The following is a 21495-nucleotide window of genomic DNA, read 5'->3' on the forward strand; positions in this document are numbered from 1 at the left end:
GCGTGGGGTCGCTGTGTGAGCCTCGGTTTGCCCATATGTAAAATGGAGTCATAACGACCTCAGGATTGTCAGAAGATAGAACTCGCAGAGCACACGCTCTGGAGACAAGGTGGGCGTTTCCCTAGAAATGCGACAAGGGGATTGTTTTTCAATAATCTAATTTTTCCCAATAATCTAATGTGTTTCTAATCACTTTTTGTTGTTCAGTTGCTAAGTCGTGTCCCACTCTTTGCGACCCCATGAACGGCATCACACCAGGCTTCCCTGATCGCTTTTGTGTGGTTATAAAAAATTGTTTTAAGAAAGATGCTCCGATGTCTGTTAACGTGAGCGGTGGGGGAAGCCTCAATATTGTGAAGTAAAATTCACAGCACAGATTGTGTGTCCTCGATATGCTCAAGGGACATGAGGCAAAAGTTTAGGAGGGAAAGCTAAGGAGAAGCTCATTCTCCTGGGGGAGGATGAACATTCCAGGGCAGAATGGGAGAAAACCAGGGAGTCTGTATGTCCTCCCTCTGAAAGCTGAACTGAGAAAAACATTGGGGAAATCCCTCTTGGGACTGGTGCTGGAAGCAGCTGGAAGGCTTGTGATGTGCAGAAGCTGCCAACCTCCAGTGGACTGATGGCTTCTGGCAGGCAGGGGGAAACCAGTAAAACCTCTACTGTCAGCTGGGAAGCTTGATACTAAGTTAAGATTTGGAGCAAGTAAACAATTCCAAAGGCACACAGCAAGCTGAGGAAAAAAAAAATCTATAGCTTGTATCACAAAACTGTTAATATCCTTAATATATAAAGATTTATTAGAGATCAATAAGAAAAAGATAAACTCTCCTGAAGAGAAAAGTAGGTAAAAGCTCTGAACAGGCAACTCACTAAAACAAAGCAAAACATAAAAACACACAAACATATAAATGGTCAGTAGAGATATTTTTAGGTGACGCTGCTGCTGCTGCAAAGTCACGTCAGTCGTGTCTGACTCTGTGTGACCCCGTAGACGGCAGCCCACCAGGCTCCTATCCCTGGGATTCTCCAGGCAAGAACACTGGAGTGGGTTGCCATTTCCTTCTCCAATGCATGAAAGTGAAAAGTGAAAGTGTCGTGTCCAACTCTTCGAGACCCCATGGACTGCAGCCTACCAGGCTCCTCCATCCATGGGATTTTCCAGGCAAGAGTATTGGAGTGGGTCGCTAGTGCCTTCTAGCTAGTGGTAAAGAACCCCCCTCCCACTGCAGGAGACGTAAGAGATAAGGGTTCCATTCCTTGGTTGGGAGGATCCCCTGGAGAAGGAAATGGCAACCCACTCGAAGATTCCTGCCTGGAGAATCCCATGGACAGAAGAGGCTGATGGGCTACAGTCCAAAGGGTCAGAAAGAGTCAGACACAACCGAGTGACTTAGCATGCAAGCACATAGTCATCAAAGAAATTTAAACAATGCAATCTGTGTGTGTCTATCAGATTGGCAGTCTTTCTTTTATGAAAAGTTCCAGTGTTTGGAAAGGAGAATATGCACAAATATTGTTGGTGGGAGTGTTAATAAAAGGCACAGCCTTTCTGGAGAGGAGTAGGGGTCATAATAAGCCTTGAAATGGTACATATGTTTTGACTCAGAAATTCCACAAGTAGACATTTATCTGCTGAGAATGACGATAAGTGTGGGCAGAGCTTCAGCGCTGGAATGTCCCCGGAGGAGGCCGTGGGCATACTGGCTAGACCTCGGTGCTGGGGCCTGGTTGCCTGGAGCAAGTCCCTCTCGGAGCCTCAGTTTCTACATCTGTAAAATGGAAAAGTATCATAATGATGCCAAAACATTTGGACATATCAGGTGCCTGGCATATAATAGATACCTAGGAAATGGAAGCTTAGTGAGAAAAGCTTAACAGAAATGTAAAAGCACCCAGAAGATAAGTACGTGGGCGACCAAAAGAAACAGAGTTTCACAGAGAGGCTCCTAAACACATGAAAAGACTCTCCACCTCATTCCCAATAAGATATGTTCATTGAAATGATGCTGAGACATTTTTCATCCAGAAGATCTGAGAAATCCCAAGTCAGCTGACAGCCTGTGGGGAAATAGTCCACCTCCAGCTGAGGGGGTACCAGATGCGACCACCTTGATGGAGAGCACTCTGGAAACTGCTACCGAAATGACAAACATATATGCTCTAAACCCTGAGATTTCACCTTGGGGGATTTACCCACTTGCATGAAAAGTACATGAAAGGTCATTCACAGTGGCATTAGCTATCAGTGCAAAAGACTAGAAGAAAAATCCCATCATCAATTAGATTCTGGTTAAATTGATGCTAGGAAAGATTGAAGGCAGGAAGAGAAGGGGACAACAGAGGACAAGATGGTGGGATGGCATCACTGACTCAATGGACATGAGTTTGAGCAAGCTCTGGGAGATGGTGAAGGACAGGGAAGCCTGGCATGCTGCAGTCCATGAGGTCGCAAAGAGTCAGACATGACTGAGCAACTGAACAACAATAGGTTAAGAAGCCCATACACAGTTCCTCATCCTAGTTGCAAATCCCCAAATATTCTGACATTTCAGGATAATTTTAATCATTTAAATCTTCATCCATCCCAGCGAGTGTGAATATTCATCAGTTTATCTGCAGCAATTGACTCAGTTCATTAAAAGGCACAGCCTTTCCGGAGAGGAGTAAGGTGAAGGTGCGGGGGTCATGATAAGCCTTGAAATGGTATATATGTTTTGACTCAGAAATGCCACTAGTAGACATTTAAATCTGTTGAGAAATGACCCTGAGCTCAGTCACTTCAGTCATGTCCAACTCTTTGCAACCCTATGGACTATAGCCTGTCAGGCTCCTCTGTCCATGGGATTTCCCAGGCATGAATACTGGAGTGAGTTGCCATGCCCTCCTCCAGAGGATCTTCCTGACCCAGGGATTGAACCCATATCTCCTGCATCTCCTGCATTGCAGACAGATTCTTTACCCACTGAGCTACCTGAGAAATCCGATTGACTCTGAGATGCTACCCCAGATCAGCTGGGATGTGTCTTAGCTACTGCCACATAACAAAGGACCCCAAAAGTTAGCCACTGAAAACTACATTTATTATCTCACAGTTTCTGTGGGTAAAGAATGTGGGAGCCACGTAGCTGGGTGGATTCACAAAGCTCTCAAAACAGTGATACCCAAGGGAGTTGAGAAGCTGTGAGCCACTCCAGAATCCCTACATCCACCCTGGGCTCTGAGCACCCAGATTATAAACATCTTGCCCATTGGTCAGCTTCCAGTTGGACCAGCTGTTTTCTGTCCCATTTCAGGGAATTCTTGCCCTACACGCATTTACTGTTCCAACAAGGAGCTTGCTGTAGGGTCCTATAGTAGGAGGCCAGGCTGCCCCAGCCCTGAACACAGTTCCTTGCATTGTTCGAAGTGAACTCAAAACTCCCATCACCACTATCTTCCCCACCAGTGTTGGGAACCAGTAGCTGCTGGGAGAGGCCCTATAGAGTCCTGACAAGAAGAAATGGGACACAAATTCATATGCATGTCAGAGGATACCTCTATCACTTAGGTACACTCTGTGGCTTGCCATTGCCCTAGCTCACTATGAGCCTGGCCACCTGGCCAAGTCAGCAGACAAGGTGCATGCTGCTCCATCCAAGAACCCACACTCACAACCCCCCTGGAGAACCCCCTGCCTGACCCCCAGCAATTCACTGGCATGAGCCAAGAACCTCTGAGCGCCTCACCTGTTTCTACCTGGTCCCATGGCTCCTCTGAGCAGTCATCCAGAATGCAGGACATGTTTCTGGCCCCAAGGGCCTTTTTCAATTCTAAAATAAAACAGAAACCCCTGGGCCCACGTGGATAAACCCCGGAATCCCAGGGCTTCCATGAATTTTCCCAGGGAGGCCACAAGAGGGCAAAGGATGGGGGATGTGTCTCAACCAGGAGCCCTAAGGGAAGGGCTCAGACGAACCTATGCCCACACCTGTGCCCATGGCAAACACTGCTAGCCAATCCTCACACCCTCACTGAGCCTGAATGTGACCTACTCCACCTTTCAGCACAGCACTTCAAACAGACCTCACAAATCAGTTCAGGGTGGAAACCCCGCCCCCAGCCACCCACCATACCCCACCCACATGACATGTAAAGCTTCTAGGAATAGAAACTTGTTTTCTAAAAACTTTTTCCATTTAAAATGTCCCCTATTCTAAGATAACTGGGTTCTTTTTGTGTGGCCATGCACAGAACAAGGAAGTTTCTCACCCTTACTTCCGGGCTCCCAGAACTTTGCTATCTCTGAGTTTCTCCTCTGAGATTCTCTGCGTTTCTTCTCACCCTTACTTCCTGGCTCCCAGAATTTTGCTAACTCTGACTGCTCTTTCTGCATCCCTTCTTACTCTTTTTTTTTAATACATATACATATATATGCATTGAATTGTATTTGTCTTTTTTAAAGGCTGCACTGGGCCTCTGTTGCTGCGTGGGCTCTTCTCTAGTTGCAGCGGGTGGGGGCTACTCTCCACATGCAGGGGCTTCTCTCGTCCCAGAGCACAGGCTCTAGGGCACATGCGCTTCAGTAGTTGCAGAGCGTGGGCTTAGTTGCCCTGAGGCACATGGGATCTTAGTTCCCAGACCAGGGACGGAACCTGTGTCCCTGCACTGGCAGGCAGATTCTTAACCACTGGACTGCCAGGGAAATCCCCTTTCTTCTTTGTGTCCTTCAAATCCAGGCCCTTTGGGACGCCTCTACAGTCTATCCACACCATTTCCAGGGTTGTGGTCCCTCCCATGTACCTAGTAACACCCAAGGCCAACAACAGCCTCTGATTTCTGCTTCTTCCTCATGCCTGGGCTCTGTCCCCTTGGTTTCTGCCCCTTCTCAAGTCCATCATTTGCTCCCAGGACCAGGTCCTCAGCCTCCTCTCTAGCTTCCAGTCTGGCCTCTGTTGCCCTCTGCTCACACACTCTCCATGGCTCTCTATTGCCTGCCACGAAATGTCTAAACTCCTCTACCTGTCATGCTAGGCTCTGCACATCTTCCCTGACAGCCTCCAGCCTCCAGCCTCCTCTCCTTCCCTCTGTGTCAGCTGTGGCATTCCCTGAATAACCATTACACATTGCTCATTACCCTGTGAGTACACATGTCTCAGCAGTCACAGGCACTGGGTCAAGAAGGAAGCGACAAGGCAGGAGGGAGAAGAGACTGTTCAGGAGCCTCTTCCCAGCCCAGGAAATCCTGAGAGGCCTACTCTCAAGTCCACGTACACTTGGGACCTCAATGCCAGCTCAGAATAAAACAGGGAGAGGTTATTTGAATGAATAAATGTAAATATGTATCCCAAGTTTTTAAATTTTCCCTCCCTCCTTTCAGCCTAAGAACTCCTACACATCCCTCACAGCCCCACTCCAGTGCCCCCTCCTTCAGGGAACTTCCATCACTGTCCTTATAGGCTCTCCCACCCCAGACACCTTCTTTCCCAGTCCTGGCCCTGAGTCAAAAGGCTAGTGTTCACAGGAAGTGAGAGGCAATGGGGACGCTGGTAGGGCTCAGTAGATGCAGCAAGGAGTCACCAGGGTCCCCTGAGCTGTAGGGGGAGGGGCTCACCTCGATTGATCCTCTGGAGCAGGAAACCCCGGACAACATCCTCGTAAATCCCCTCGACGGTCAGGGCAGGGCTGCCCACAGCAAGGACGTCCCCTTCAAACTTAAGCAGCTTCTAGAACCAAAGCAGGTGAGGGGCTGAGCTAGAGGAGTGGGCTGTGTGTGACACGGGTTCCAGCCCCAGCTGTGTCACTGATTAGTCAGTGAAATTTGGGCCTCAGTCTCCTCATCTTTAAAATGGACTCCTTCTCCAGCTTTGTCACTGATTCAGTTCAGTTCAGTTGCTCAGTCATGTCTGACTCTTTGTGACCCCATGGACTGCAGCACCCCAGGCTTCCCTTGTCCATCACCAACTCCCAGAGTTTACTCAAACTCATGTCCATTGATTAGCCAGGGAAATTTGGGCCTCAGTCTGGTCATCTTTAAAATGGACTCCTTGACTCATTATTCCCTTGGTTGTTGTGGGGATTGGTGAAACAAAGCACATCACACCTCAGTGGGAACAGGATAGGTTTTCCTGCTGGGTCCCCTCACAGCCACTTCCTGCCTGACCCCTGCTGCAGACCACTTTCCAGTGCCCCTAAGCCGTGTGTAGCCAGGTGCCTGTGACCTCTTCCTTTGTCTACTTCCCACCTTCTCGCTCGCCAAGCTCCAACCACACTGGCCTTTTCACCGTTTTCCAGCATACCAGAATCAGATCTACCTCAGGACCTATGCATATGCAAAAAACACCCTTCCCCTGACACGCCTCATGCCTTTAGTTCACTGCTTCTCAAGCATCATCTTCTCAAAGAGAGCCTCCTAACCACTCAGAGCCCTCCCCCCGCACACACTCCCTCTCTGCTTCCTCCTTTCTCTGAAGCCTGTATCACCTGCTGATATGTGATACATGGGACCCCATGCAAGCTCTCAAATGGCAGACATCGAGCATTGTCATGGGAGAAGCAGAGAACATTATGGAAGCCCAGAAGAGCCGTCTGACCCAGCCTCAGGGCTCAGGGAACCGAAGTCTTCAAGCATCAGGGTGGCTCTTTGATGCTTGGTTGTTCTGTAGGGCCTGTCCCCCATCAGCTCACCGCTTTGCAGCTCGACTCCAGCTGGCCCAACACAAAGGGCAGGAAGATGCAGAGCAGCCAGCTGTGGATGAACCTCCTCCGTGCCGAGCTGCTATCCGACTGGAATTTCTGCATGACACACACAGCAGCTGGTCCCCCAACCACCTGAACAGTCAGGCCCATCGCCATGCCCTCCTCGCAGACCTCACCTTCAGCATGCGCCCCCTGACTTTCTCCAGCTGCTGGGTGGCCTGGTCGCAGTCCAGAGTTGTGGTCAGACACTGGTCAGCCAGCTGTAGGAAGGTGGTCACGGCGTCAGCCATGAGCTGTGGGAGGAGATGCTGAGATGAGCCTTGGAAATCCATGCTCTTTCTGGGCCCTGCGCCTGCTCAGTTGAACCCTTCTCAGTATCCAGCCTGCCCTGACCAGCTACCTCCCCCCAGGCTCCTTCTTGTCCCAAGATACAGTACCCTTGAGACTTCCTTGGTGGTTCAGTGGCTAAGACTCTGAGCTCCCAATGCAGGAGGCCTGGTTTGACCCCTGATCAGGGAACTAGGTCCCAAATGAGGCAACTAAGAGTTGGCATGGCACACCTGAAGATTCCCATGTGCTGCAACTAAGGATCCTGCGTCCAAAACTAAGACTGGGAACCGCCAAATAAATAAATATTTAAAAATACAATTTTAAAAAGGAAAAATATAGCACTCTCTTCCTCTCAGGACCTAAGCCTCATCCAGTCAGTGCCAGGAGGCCCAGCATGGGGAGCAGAGAGTTGTCCAGAGTCCAGGCTTCATGACTGAGCTCTCTTGTGCAGTATGCAGACCGAACAACTGGGCCAGGCAGAACTGGGTCTTCTCAACCTCTATCTCTCTCACTTACCACGTCCATTAGCAGGCCCCATCCCCTTGGCCTTCAAAACCCCTGGCTTCTCTCCACCAACCTGCTCTGGTTCAGACCTTCTTGCTTCCATTCCTGCCACCGACAGCCACTGCCCCCCCATGGCAGGCAGGGCTTTCTAAAAAACTTTCAGTTTGCTCGTGCCCCTCTCCGGCTCACACACTTGCTGTGGTTCCCACTGCCCTTGAAAAGAACCCAGCCCCTGCAGCCTCATTGCTCAAGGCCCTGATTCATCTGCCTCCCCGCCTCTCTGTCGTATCTTTCACACAGTTGCCCACTCTTGAAACCTACAACCCGATGTCTCTAAACTGCTTTACTTTCCCAAAGGTGGACAAGCTCTCTCACCTTCCAGGGCTTAACCACACTGTTCATTACACCCAGGACATACCCTATTCCCATTCCTCCCATGGCTGCCCCAGCCTGGCAGTCCTCTCCTCCTGGAAACTCTCCCAACCCTGGAGATGGATCAGGTGCCCCCTCAGGGTTCCCATAGCACCTCGGGTGTCCCCGTCACAGCCCTGTCCATCAGATGTGGTTACTGCCTGCTCACGAGTTCGGGTCTGCGTGACCCTGGGAGCCCGGCCAGGGAGGCTCAGGTCTGTCTGGGTCATTGTGGTCTCCTCAGCACACACGTAGCACCTGTTAAGTACGGGCTGCCATCCTTGCCTCGTCTCCTCCCAGCCTCCAACTAACCCTTACCTGCTGTGCGAGATCCTGGGCCCCAAACACTAGGCTCTGTGTTCCAAAGAAGCCAAACAGCGCTGCCAGCTGCCCCAGCTGCCCCTGGCTCCTCTTGGCCTCCCGGTAGCAAATCTGCATCAGCTCTGGGTCCCATGGCATCTCCCCAAATGAGTACACCTGCATTCCAATGACAGTCAGGTGAGAAAAACACCACCAGTGGAAAAGTAGGGCCAAGGGCCTCATGGCCAATTCACTGAAGGGGAAACACAACTGGAAACACATCCCAACTCAGCTGTCACACACACAAAAAAACCCACAATAAAGGTGAGGTATGGTGTGATGGACATAAAATGGTGGAACTTGAAGAAAATGATACTGTGGTGATGGCGTGACGGAGGGGAAATGGGCACACCCAGCCCTTGTCCCACCAATGCCATCACCTGATGTCCTTTTGGTGCTAGATCCTGGGGCTGCAGAAGTGGAATAATCCAAAGTGGTATTTTCCCTCAAATTGCCCACGCAAAAGTTGGAGGAGACAGAGTTCAGACGAACAACCATAGTAGTGAGTAAATGCTCCTATGAGGAGGGAAGCATAAGCAGCTGCAGCTGCAGAAAGGACCAGGGAAAATTTCTGGAGGAGATGACTATGAAATGGAGATGTGAAGGCTCATGAAGGGAGTGTTAGTGTTAGTCTCTCAGTCCTGTCTGACTCTTTGAGACCCTGTGGACAGTAGCCCACCAGGCTCCTCTGTCAATGGGATTCTCCAGGCAAGAGTGCTGGAAACCTCATTTAAAATGAAGTCGTGGGAGTTCCCTGGCAGTCTAGTGGTTAGGATTTCGCACTTTCACTGCCATGGCCCAGGTTCAATCCCTGGTCAGGGAACTGAGATCCCACAAGTCGAGTGGCTGGGCCAAATAAAGAAATAAAATGAAGCCATTAAGCCCTAAAGGGAGAGCTCTCATGCACTGCCGCTCCTTGCCCTCTGCCCTCCCCTCCAAACGGGGAAAAGAAAAGTACTGCTTCACCAGTCCCACTGGAGGAAGATTTTCTCCTTACCCAGGAACAGCCCCAACCAATGAGAAACTACCACCACCCAGCCAATGAGAAAGTGTCAACATCCTGAACTCCTGCTTTCCTTCAAAGTCACCCCTCCCAACTTCCTCCTTTTTCTCTATAAAGTAACATTCCTCCCCTTTGTGAGATTTGCCTATGGTTTTGCCCTAGCTTGCATGTCCCAAATTACAATGTGGAGGCTGTCTCTCTCTCCCTAAAATGTTTTGTTGGTAAAATAACTGGCTGTTTCATTTTAAAGGTCAACAATGAGTTGAATGTTTCTTGGCATACAGTATGCTCTCATTTCATAGCAGAAGAACTAAGCTGACCTGCATAGAGCAGAATTCTGTCTCAGGAGATGGGGTGGGCTGTGGCCAAACAAGTGAATGGGAGGAGAAAGAGTTTCCGGGTCCGGTGACTCCAGATGACTGTTGCTAAATCGCTAATCTTGGCCTCTCACTCCTCCCCGCCCATCGTGGCCCACCCTGAGTAAAACGCAGCCTAGAAGAAAGTTCGGAGATTTTCAAAAGAGGATTTTCAAATAAGAAAGATGCAAGGTTCACGTGACTCTTCCATAAAGTTAAGATACTGCCCATAGGCCCGATGAACCAGAGCCCCTGAAGTTCACCTCCTTCCGCAGCTGGGTGCTGGAGGAACTCCCACGAAGGAGGCGGAACAGGCGATCCATGCCCTGGGTTAGGAGGGTCCGCACCGCCGCGAGTTCGGCTTCCACAGTGCTCAGCAGCGTCTGTGTGATCCGGGGCAGCTGCGCATCCACCTTCCCGCGCAGGCACGACTCCAGGGGGCCTTGGACCTCGGCTGCGGCGGAAGACACTGGCCTGGATCTCCTCCAGGTGCTCAGCAAATAGGAGAGGGGAGGGGGGAGGTGTGAGGAAGATGGGAGCGCAGACTCTGAGCATCCTCCTCTATCCTATTTTACAAATGAGAAAACTGAGGCTTCAAGTGCGATGAGGATCAGCTCAAAAGTCGCACACTAGGAGGCCGAGTCCGGATTCAAACCCAGTTCTCTTTGTTACTGCGCTGAGTAGGAGCCATCTCCGCTGTTTGACCGGACAACCTCATCCCGGGTCAGACCCGCTACTGCCAACGCCTGGGCCCATCTCCCCACCCAGTCAGGGTCTGGAGTCTCACCCTCTGCGTCCCTGGCTCTCCCCCTTCCCGCGGCCCAGCTCTTCCTCTTGACTCGGCCCTTGTCTCGCCCCACCCTCAGCCTAAACCTCAAAACCACGTCCATTCTCCCACTTCGGCCCCGCCCTTTCCTTTTCTGGCCCTGCCCCTGCTAGGTCTCAGGGTTCCAGATCATCGACCCCCAACCCTTACACCCAACCGGTTCCCCTTCTTTTTCTACGGCTGCCAGCCCCGCCCCTCCCACTCAAGCCCTGCCCCTCTAGGCCACGCCCCCGAACCGCACCCTTCAGCCTGGAAGCCACGCGTGCCCGCAGCCGCAGCATCTGATCCACATCTGGGCGGATTGTCTTCTCCAGGGCCGCAAGCAGCTCGTCCTTTTCGGGCTGGAAGGCGCGGAGTCCCGCGGAGGCTCCAGCCAGGACTGCAGCGTGGACGGCGTCCAGGAGCTATTCAGACCAGCAAGGGGACCCGACAAGGGCCAGGGGCGCCGTAGACCGCCAAGACGGGGCGGGGATGAGAGGGACCGAGAGACAGAGACCGGCATAGAGAGACGCGCAGAGAAACTGGGCACTCAAGTCCGACTCCTATCCCCCTCCTGGCCTCCCGAGCGTCCCTACTCCACCTCCTCGACCCTGTGCCTACCTTGGTCCAGGCCCAGGCCCGGGCGCGGCCGGCTCCTCGCAGGCCGGGCAGGGTCTGGGCTCGTAGCGCTGGCAGCAGCTCCCGCATCAGGACCGAGGTCAGCACCTGCGGGAAAGGTGACCATGGGTACCTCAGTGGGCCGAGAGGGGGCCTGGGGGTCCCGGGTGCGGCCTGGTGCGGCACTGACCTCAGCGTCGGAGCCTAGGGTCACGTCGTCGTTGCTAAATTGGCCGTGTTGTTGCCGGTAGAGCCGTATGGCATCTAGGAAGGCACGGGCTGCCGGCGCTTGACTTCGCTGCAGGACTGAGGGGGCGACTCCTAAGTGTCCACCCATTCCTCCCCTACTCTCCTCAGGCTGCCTGGCTCCCCATCACTTCAGGAGGAAGCCCTCCACCTCCACGCCAGGTTCAAACAGCTAGGTCAACCACTTCCAGACCTTTGCACAAAGAATTGCCCTCCGCAGGAAGCACACCTCCCTAAGACCATCATCACCCCATAAGCGAGCTTTATGTTTTGTTGTTCAGATGCTCAGTCATGTCTGATTCTTTGTGACCTTGTGAACTGTAGCACGCCAGATTCCTCTGTCCTCCACTGTCTCCTGCAGTTGGCTTAAATTCCTGTCAATGCCGATGCCATTTAGGAAAAGACATCTCCTACAGGCAGTCACCACCCAGGTCGCAAGGCAGTCTCCAATTGGCTCTCCAGTTAAGTACATTTGTTCAGTCAACAACCTGCCCAACTGTATGTGTCAGTTCTTTTCCTCTTCTTAACCTGGCTGGTCCCTCATCTTTTTGGGACTCCAGCTCTGACTTCCCCTCCCTGATCCCCAGGCTAAGCTCCCACAGGCCTGTGTCCTCATCACAGCCCTGGCCATGCATAATTGCCTGTTTCCCCTCTGTCCTTCCCCACAATCCATTTTATAGATAAGGAAACTGAGGCTTGGAGAGGATTCCACAGCCAGCACAAGCAGAGCCATCTGACCCCAGATTCTGCACCCCACCACTGCCTGCCCTTTGCCAGGACCCACCTGTGCCTCGAAGCCGGATGCCGCCCTGCAGGGCTAGTCTCCAGGCACGCTGCGCCTCCCCTGTGGCTGCGGAGAAACAGAGGTGCTGGCGGAAGGGATGCTGCAGGAACAGAGGGAAGCTAACAGGCATTTCCAAGAGGGGATCAGGCTCTTCCTGTGTGTGGTCTCCTGAAAGCAGACAGGGAAGCTCGAATCTTCATTCATTCATTCCCTTCATTCCCCATGAAATGCTTCCATGTGTGAGCTCAACTGCTCAAGTTGTGTCCGACTCTTTGTGACCCCTTGGACTGTAGCCTACCAGGCTCCCCTGTCCATGGAATTTTCACAAGAATACTGGAATACTTAGAAGATCCTTATTCCAGCTCAGTCCCAGGAGGAGGTGTGCCCAGGGCAGATATTAATAATCCACCTCAGCATTCTCCTCAACACAGCGGCCTGGGGAGCCACCACCAACCGTCTGAATTGGCATGTGATCTGAGTCCTGCTTGCTGGAGGGTGCTGGAGTCAGCTAGGCCCAGATTCATACCTGGCCAAACCATTTTCTAGCTCTTCACACAGATTTCCATCACCCTAAAAAAATCCCTCAGTTTTCTTGTCTGTAAAATGAGCTAAAAAGTGATACCAATGACCTAGAACAATTGGGAGGACAAAAATGAGTGAATTTATTTCAATTAATTAAATTGGCAGTGATTTAGTTGCTAAATTGTGTCGGACTCTTGTGACCCTATGGACTGTAACCCACCAGGTTCCTCCGTGCATGGAATTTTCCAGGCAAGAATACTGGAGTGGGTTGCCATTTCCTTCTCTAGGGGATCTTCCCTACCCAGGGATCAAACCCAGGTCTCCTAGGCTGCCTGTGGTCTCTGGCACTGCAGGCAAATTCTTTACCAACGGAGACACCAGGGAAGCCCAGATTAATTAAATTGAGATCTCGTAAATCCTTAAGTGTTTTGTTCATCTTTTCAGAGTGATAGATATAAACTGCAGTAACATACAATAATGCAGAAAGAAGTGGACATTCCTCATCATGCAGCCCTTTAATCACAGCCTCCGGAGATGATAATAACTGTTAACAGTTTGGGAGACATTACTCCAGATTTTTAAATCTGCACAAAGCTATATGGGATGCATTTTTTAACAGGGTGGAGTTTTCTGATGTATAACTGGCCTTTTGGCTCCTGTGTATGTCTGGGATACATTCAGAGGCTGCACAGATTTCTTTCCTAAGGGTCAGGCCAGAGTTTATTTACTCAACCCCAAAGGATGAGTATTTGGGTGGACTCCCATCTTTTCAACATCATCAGCATTTCTGCAGATGGTTTTCATTGCTACATCTTTGCATCATTAAGCAGCAGAATAGCTCTGCAGTGAAGCAAAGGGTGTAATTCTGGCTCTATCTCTTAACGGTATGGTAGTCCGAAGCCACAGTTTCCCCTTCTATGACATGGGGTGATTAGTGATGGGACTGCCTCCTGGACAGAGTCAATGAGCTGATGCAGGCCCTCAGTCGGATGCATGCCAGCCACTTATGTTGCTCCTTACACTATTCAGAGAGAGAAGGAGGAGGAGTGGGGAGGAAGGGGAGGTGAGGGGAAGAGAGGTTGGAGGGGCAGGAAGAGGAGGAAGATGGAAGTCTGTAGTTTTCCTGCCCACCACTGTCCATCTCTCCATATGCTTGCTGACACCAGATTTTTATCATTTTTACCCTTTGCTGCTTTGAGTCTGGTTTAGTGACCTAACTCCTTCACTCTGACAAGAGTGGGTGTTGCTCTTCCAAGAGACAGAGTGCTCACCCAGAGGCAACGCTGCCCCTAAGGACGCTTGGCAGTTTCTGGAGTTATATCTGACTGTCACATTTGGGATGCAGAGTGCTATTGGCATCTGGTGGGTGGAGGCCAGGGATACTATTTAACATCCTGTGGTGCAGTGGGCAGCCCTCACTGCAGAAAAAAATGATCTGGCTCCAGTATCACCAGTGCAAAAGTAGAGAAGCCAGCTCTTGGGGTCCCCAGGAGCCTTACTTGAGGAGTCTGGGCAGAGAGCATCCAACAGGCAGAGATATTCACGTTGGGAAGTCAGGACTGTGTACCCCGTCAGGGTCGTGGAGCCCAGGGGACGGTCCCCATTTTCATATTCCTGCAAAAGGCATCCAAAGAACTGTCTTGGGACAGATCTAAATGGTGGCTTCTATGTCCCAGCGTGGGATCAGGGGAAGATTTGGGGTTAGCCCACCTCACTGCCTCCACCCCTCCGCCCTTCCCCACAGTGGAACACCCAGTACCCACTGTGTCTTAGGCCAGTCTGTAGTGCTATATGAGGACTATCTCATCGAATCCTCACAGCCCCATGTGGCATAGACCATCATCATCCCATTTCACAGAGGTGAAAACTGAGTCCCAGGGAGACAAGAATTCCCCAGCTGGGAAGCAGGATGCAGGTGGGATATGCAAAGGCCTCGCATGGTTTCAACCTCACTCTGCTGATGACCACAAGTGAGTCCCTACCCTGGCCTGGGCCTCAGTTTACCCGCCTGGCACAGCAGGAGATGGTTGCCCATCCAGGGGCCAAGCACACAGATGACCTTGATTCATATTTGATGACTGAAGAAAGGAGCGGGGCTATGCTGGGAACTGGACCCCAAACCCACACTGGGGAGGGTGGGATGGAGAGGTAGATGGACTGTAAGCCACGCACTCACCTCCCTGTGGCTGAACCACTCCAGGCGGCCATCCCCACGCAGAACACAGAAGCTTGGCTGCCACTGGGGTGGGTGGCCCCGCAGCTGGGCCAGGGGCCCTCGGTGCTCACGGACGCGGGGTAGCTTCTGTGGGAGGATGGGCAGGCAGATATCAGAAGCATCTGATGGTGTCCCAGTGTCCAAATCCCCTGGACAGCTCGTGCTGTGAGCTGAGTGCCCCCAAGTACAAGGTGCTTGGGAGCTGCTGTTGTGATGTTTTATTCTTTATCACACATGCTCACAGCATTCACTTCCAAATATGAATCGAGGCAGACACTTTTGTTATCTCCAACTTACTTGCAAGGGGATCCCCCCCATTTGAGCTTCAGATGAGACCCCAGCCCTGACCAACATCTTGATTGAGAAACTGAAAGGATGGACCTGGCGAAGCCCCGTCTGGATTCCTGACCCACCGTAACTGAGATGCTGAATGTATGTTGGGATGTCCCTGGTGGTCCAGTGGTAAAGAATCCGCCTGCCAACGCAGGGGACATGGGTCTGACCCCTGGTCTGGGAAGATTCCATGCCATGGCCTAGCTAAGCCTGCGCACGACAACTCTGAGCCCACATTCTCTGGAGCCCATAAGTCGCAACTACTAAGCCTGCACACCCAATAGCCCCCGTCCTGCAACAAGAAAAGCTACTGCGATGAGAAGCCCATGCGGGGCAACTGAAGAGCAGCCCCTGCTTGCTTGCTGCAACCAGAGAAGGCCTGCACATTGCAACGAAGACCCAGCACAGCCAAAGATAAGTTGATAAATGTGTGTTGTTTGAAGGAGTGATTTTGCAGTGTATTGTTACGCAGCATAGCTAACTGATACGGGTGGGATTGCCAGATCATGGAACAGGTGTTATTTTAAGTTTATGAGAAACGGCCAGGCCTCTGTCCACAGGCCCCTCCCTCAGGCAGGATGGGACATTAACTTGTTTCGTTTTCTTTATTTCTCATCTCACTACCTGTCCACCTGAATTGTGTTGTCCCACGACTGGGCTCCAGAGTGGTGCCTGGTGCATAGTTGGCACTCAGTAAATATTTGATGACTAAATGACCAGCATTTGTGATGTTTTAATTCTTTGGTAGAGTAGTGGGAACTAAGATATTTGTTAAAGGATTCTCCATTCCTCTTTCTAGGTCTGACATTTTTCATGGCAATATTGTTAAAATGTTATTATAGAAATGATATACCTAATGCAAATAGATAAAAATAAATATTAAAGAAAATGTTCCAACTGAAGCAAGAGGAGATTCCTCCATGCTGCTTGAACCCCCACATCAGCTGTGCCCTGGCCAGGTGGCTGGGACCAACAGGTGGTGGAAGGTGCAGGTGGGGGCAACACCCAGACCCCGTGGTGCCCCAAGCGGGACAGGTGGCATCCCAGGTGGGAGTGGGCTCTGTGTCCACAGTACCACGGGGCCCCAATCCCAGGGCAGACACAGCTAGGAGATGGGGTGCCCAAGAGGAAATCTCAGAGCCCCAGTTGGGACAGATGACCCGGTGTCATAAGGACTGTGGGCTCTGGGTTCCAATCTCGCCTCTGCCTCTTGCTGGCAGTGGTGACCTCAGGCAGGTCACTTCACCCCTCTGTGCTTTGGTTTCCTCAATAGTCAAAGACTCATCTTCTGAGGCTGGTGAAGATGGAGTAAGTTGGGCAGGGCACATGGAGATCCTGGGCACCATCGTCCAGCTCTGAAGACATTTGGAGCTGAGACTGGGCAGCTCCAGTCTCTTTCGTTCCATCGACATACTCTTCCTGAGCCCCTACTAGGTGCAGGCACCACGTGGGAAGGGGAAATAAGACTTGAACCCTGTCCCACAAAGCAGACAAGTGGAGGAGGCAGACCTGTGACCCTGGAGCTGCGCTGGAGAAGCAGACAGATGAGGGGTTCCAGAGGAGGTGCCCAACTCAGGCAAGGGTGATGGTAATCAAGGAAGGCTTCTTGGAAGTAGTAGCAGCCAAAGTATGGGATGGAATAGGGAGGGTGACACATGAAGAGGCCTGGGGGTCCAACGGGCATGCTGTGCCTTTGGGAACTGCACTCAGCCAAGGCCACACCTTTTCCAACTTCAGAGCTTTGGTATTGGCTGTGCCCTCTCCCCAGATGACCTTCCAATGTGGGCTCCAGAATGCTCTGGCTCTGTCTTATCCTTTACATCTCAGCTCAGAAGGGCCTTCCTACACCCCAGCTTCCCACCCTCAACACCACCTTTCATTTTGTCTTCCTGGCACCTATCAGGGGTTATCCTGCATCATGATACATTAACTTGATAACTGACTTGTCATTTCTCCCAATTAGACTGTGAGCCCCGGAGGGCAGAGGGAAGTCTCTCTCAGTTACTATTGAGTCCCCAGCCTCCCTGGCAGGGCTTCCCAGGGAGCACTAGTGGTAAAGAACCTGCCTGCCAACGCAGGAGACGTAAGGGATGTGGGTTTGATCCCTGGGTTGGGAAGATACCCAAGAGAGCATGGCAACCCACTCCCGTACTCTTGCCTGGAGAATCCCATGGACAGAGGGGCCCGGTGGGTTACAGTTCATGGGGTTGCAAAGAGTCGAACATAACTGAAGCAACTTAGCATCACCCTGCACCCCAGCATCCAACCAGGGACGTGGCAGGCAGCTGATGCTTACTGAATGTTTGTTCAAAGGATGAATCTTTTTTTTTCACATTTGTATCCTTTCTGCCCCCGAACTCCTCTCCCATCCAGTCTGCCACATAACACTGGGCAGAGTTCCCTGTGCTATATAGCAGGCCCTTGTTGGTTTTCCATTTTAAACAAAGCAGTGTGTACCTGTTCATCCCAAACTCCCCAACTATCCCTTCCCCCCATCCTTCCCCCTGGCAACCATAAGTTCCTTTTCTAAGTCTATGAGTCTCTTTCTGTTTTCTAAGTTCACTTAGATCATTTCTTTTTAGATGGCACATATAACGGATGTCATACGATATTTCCCCTTCTCTGACTTACTTCACTCTGTATGACAATCTCTAGCTTCATCTATGTGGCTGCTAATGTCATTATTGCAATCCAAGAATGAATTTTTAATAGTCACCCTAGGTCGTGGCTCCAGCAAGGGCAAAGATGTGAAGAGGGACCCTCAAACAAACGGCCTCCCCAGCCCTGCCTGCTCCGCGCCCCCTCCCCCCTTGCGGCACCCACTTTGCTATGTAGCAGTTGGCATCTGGCTGGCTCCTGGGGGCCCAGCTCTCTGGAGATTTGCCGCAGGACCGAGGCTGCCAGCTGCCCGCGGTAGCAAGGCAGGAAGTTCCTCAGCAGGGTGTCCACCTGGCCTGCAGGGACGAGAGGATGGTGAGGGGGCTGAATCAGGTCCTCTCAACCTGCCCAAGTGGAGGCCAAACAGGCAGAGAAGTGACTTATGGATTCCTACCCACACCCCAAAGCCTCCCCGAAAGACAGGCTCCAATTCCATTCATTGGTAACCCTCCATGACCTGTTTTTATCCACAGGGGGATTGGTGGGGGGCAGGGGAATTAAGGGACTCGGGCTTAATTTATAACCGATGTACAACACAGCTTAATTGTATAAATCACAAATGTTAATGAGTCTGATATATGTGCACACCTGTGAAATCATCACAGATAAAGAACAGATCATTGCATCCGAAAATTTCCTTGTGCCCCTTACCTGAGGAGACTATCAAAATCTTTAAAAACCTCACCCAGCACAAGGGGACTTTCTGGGCTGATGGACGTGTCCTGTAGCCTGATCTAGGAGGTGATTACACACGTGTTAAAGTTCTTCAAGCTGTTCTAAGATGTGTGCACTTGACTGTGTCTATAACACATCCATCGAGCAGACTGGAATGTGGATCGAATGACTGGAGCTTGAGCAGCAACTCTGGGCCAGGCAGTGACCTCAGGCACAGAAGCCACACATGGTGGAACTATGAGATGGGAGGAGTTGGGTTGTCTATCATCAGCCTGCCTTCCTCTGTCCCCCTCTATGTTGTTGTTCACTCGGTCACGTTCAACTCTTTTGCAACCCTGTGGACTGGAGCCCGCCAGGCTCCTCTGTCCATGGGATTTCCCAGGCATTGCCATTTCCTTCTTCAGGGATTCTAACCCTCTATAAGAGGGAGAATAAATATCTTGTTTAAGCCACTACAGAAAAAAATGTCAAAGCTCTGCAGAGTAGCATATTGAATCCATTCATGTACTGATAACTTGACCTTATTTCTTGGTCTCTGTGAGCCCCCCCACATCCCCAGTGCACGTGACACAGTGAGTGCTCAGCTGTAGGTACGGAGTGTGAAGGACACTGGCCCTTCTTTGTCTCAAAAGAACTGTGACTCAGTCCCTGAGGTCCACACAGAGGGGCCTATTGGTCCCTGCCCACCTGAGAGGATCATTCCACATCTGGCCAGGTTCGGGGCACCTCCCTCCTGGCCCCATGCCTCCCCACCCCGCCCCCGCCACAACTGAACCCATGCCCCAAGTAGGATTACCACATTTACCCAAATGAAAGTACATAACACCAATTAAATTTGAATTTCAGGTAACTAAGGAATACTTTTTTTCAGCACAAATATGCCCTCATGCAAAATTTGAGATACACTGATACTAAAGTAAGTATTCATTGCTTTTCTAGAATTCACATTAACAGGACATCGTGTGTAGCTGACAACCCAGCCCTAAATCCCACCTGCCAACATCGGGCTTCTTCCTACCTCACTCACCCTTCAGGTGCTGCTGCTGCTGTTTGTCCAGGGGGCTCGAGGGGCGCCCGCCCATCCTGCTGCCGTCTCCTGGGCTCCGCTGAGTGAAGTAAACACCCCTCTGTTCCCTACAACCCCCCAGGTTCCTCAGCTCAGGGGCCACCCTGGGAGCAAGGTGACCTGCAGGGCCTGAGTGCTGCAAGGCCAGCCGCCTGGGATCCAAAGCCAGAGCACAGTCCTGGGGTGTGTGCACGTGGGACACCTGCTCCCCACTCTGCCCTGCCCCCTGCCCCGCCCGCCACACCCTGCATCTGTGTCCTCCCGCTTCCCCTGGGCCAAGTTCCCCAGAACGGGTGGTTTCTGCAGGGGCTGCCCCAGGGTGCGGGTGGAGAAAAAAGACCTAGCTGGCCTTGGAGGGTGGATGAAGGGCAGACATCCGGCAGCACATGAGAGCAACTGTTAGTGTGGGGAGGCCAGGGAAGCAGGGAGAAGGCAGGGATAGGGCATGCATCTAAATCATGTTCCTATCCCCTCATCTGTACCCAGGCAGTGATTCTGGGGCCCAGGAGGATTCAGGCCTAGTCCAGCCCCAGGTTGGGAGACAGAACTGAACTGATACCTCCAGTCCTGGGGTCCATGCTAGGGCAGGAGTAGGTGGGGTGCCACTGTTCTGCTGTAGACACGTAGGACATGTCCCTTCAGATCCTGCTTTACCTGTCTACAGCAGAGGACTGTGTTGAATTAGCTGGGTCTCCTTACCCCTTCAGCTGTTTTTTCACTGCCTGGCACAAAGCAGCCCTCAGTGTTTGGCAACGGAAGGAAGACAGGGAGGGAGGAAAGACAGAAAGGCAGACAGGAAGGAAGGAAGGTCAACATTTCAGACTGAAATGTGATCAGATGGGGTTTTCACAGGATTTCAGATGAAGAGAGCATCAAATTCCAGTGGGTGCAACATGGACGTGATGGCTGGAGCATAAGCAGCCACTCTGGACCACGAGGTAAAACTCACATGATAACAATGGCACAACTATGATGTCAGTTGCAGAGTCCCCAAAGAGTTTATGACATTGCTCCACCAGTTCTGGGTGGCCTCCCTCCAGAGGAAAAGCTAAAGCTCCATTTTGTTTAAACCAGGAACATCTGACTGTAATCTTCACCAATTCCCCAGAATTTCTGTTTTCAACATCACTCCATAATAGCCTGAGTGCCATCCCTGGGCAGGGGATGCAGACCTGGGCAAAAGAGACCACACGGTCCAGCCCCAGTGGACCATTGGTTAGCACAGCAACAAAACTGTCAGACAGTATGGATAAGGGAGAAACATGGAATAGGAAAAAACAGAAAATGCTAGGCGCAAGGAAGGGTCAGGGAGGTTATGGTGCACCAAGATCTGAAGGGAACAAGGGCCAAGCCATGCGAAAAGCTGGAGGAAAAAGAATGCTGAGCAGTGGGCTCAACACATGCAAAGGCCCTGAGGTGGTAATGGACTTGGCTGGTTTCAGGAAGAACACAAGGTGGATGGACTGGAGGAGAGTGAATGGGGAGTAGATGTTAGGTAGGAGGGTGGGGATTGCAGGGGCCACATGGGGGCTTGCGGGTCGAGTGAGGATGGGTCTCACTATAAAGGCAAAGGGGAGCCACAGGCAGGTCTGGAGCAGGAACAGCTGCTGCTACCAGGAGAGGGGTACAGAAGTGACATGCCTCAGGCAGGGCCCTCCACACGGGGTCTTTCTGTCTTATCACTTTCCCTCCACTTCTCAGCCTCCGCCTGCGGCTTCAGGGGTCATGACACCTGCTGTTGCCCAAGGTCACGGCTGGGCTGCTTTCCTTCCAAACCTCTCCTCCACCTTCCTCGGTTTCCGCTCAGAATCGGTCCCACTTCCTCACTCTCACATCTGAGTGATCAACCCAGACAAGAAGTTGAAAGGAACTTCACTCTCTGTGGTTTCGGATTTGAGGTTTCAGTTCCCACGGCCCTCGCCCACTCTGCT

At 51.7% G+C, this 21495-nt stretch overlaps 1 protein-coding gene and 1 non-coding gene across 2 annotated transcripts; one reads left to right on the forward strand and one right to left on the reverse strand.

The window, feature by feature from the left end:
• Positions 1–1259: 1259 nt before the first annotated feature.
• NIBAN3 (niban apoptosis regulator 3) lies at positions 1260–19580 on the reverse strand. Its single transcript, XM_052643873.1, has 15 exons — positions 19526–19580; positions 17989–18119; positions 14794–14919; positions 14117–14231; positions 12096–12263; positions 11256–11371; positions 11069–11173; positions 10710–10872; positions 9906–10096; positions 8242–8400; positions 6855–6971; positions 6667–6774; positions 5594–5705; positions 3729–3812; positions 1260–1772 (listed from the first exon to the last, which is right to left on the reverse strand). Exons 1-15 carry the CDS (start codon positions 19578–19580, stop codon positions 1708–1710), a joined length of 1815 nt encoding a protein of 604 aa, XP_052499833.1. The 3' UTR covers positions 1260–1707.
• Positions 9035–9106, forward strand: TRNAE-UUC (transfer RNA glutamic acid (anticodon UUC)). The gene has a single exon. It is a non-coding gene; the product is annotated as a tRNA-Glu (tRNA).
• Positions 19581–21495: the final 1915 nt, after the last annotated feature.

This window comes from Budorcas taxicolor, chromosome 7 (assembly GCF_023091745.1).
Source record: "Budorcas taxicolor isolate Tak-1 chromosome 7, Takin1.1, whole genome shotgun sequence".
Classification (NCBI taxonomy): domain Eukaryota; kingdom Metazoa; phylum Chordata; class Mammalia; order Artiodactyla; family Bovidae; genus Budorcas; species Budorcas taxicolor.

What these genes read in the sequence shown, in the direction of transcription:
- NIBAN3 (XM_052643873.1), bottom strand. Translation starts at nt 19,580, where the DNA reads ATGGGCGGGCGCCCCTCGAGCCCCCTGGACAAACAGCAGCAGCAGCAC. An exon ending in TCTCTGCCCAGACTCCTCAA is followed by an intron (nt 12,264 to 14,116) that starts GTAAGGCTCCTG and finishes GTCTGCTTTCAG; the next exon opens with GAGACCACACACAGGAAGAG. An exon ending in GCACCCAGCTGCGGAAGGAG is followed by an intron (nt 8,401 to 9,905) that starts GTGAACTTCAGG and finishes ATTGGAATGCAG; the next exon opens with GTGTACTCATTTGGGGAGAT.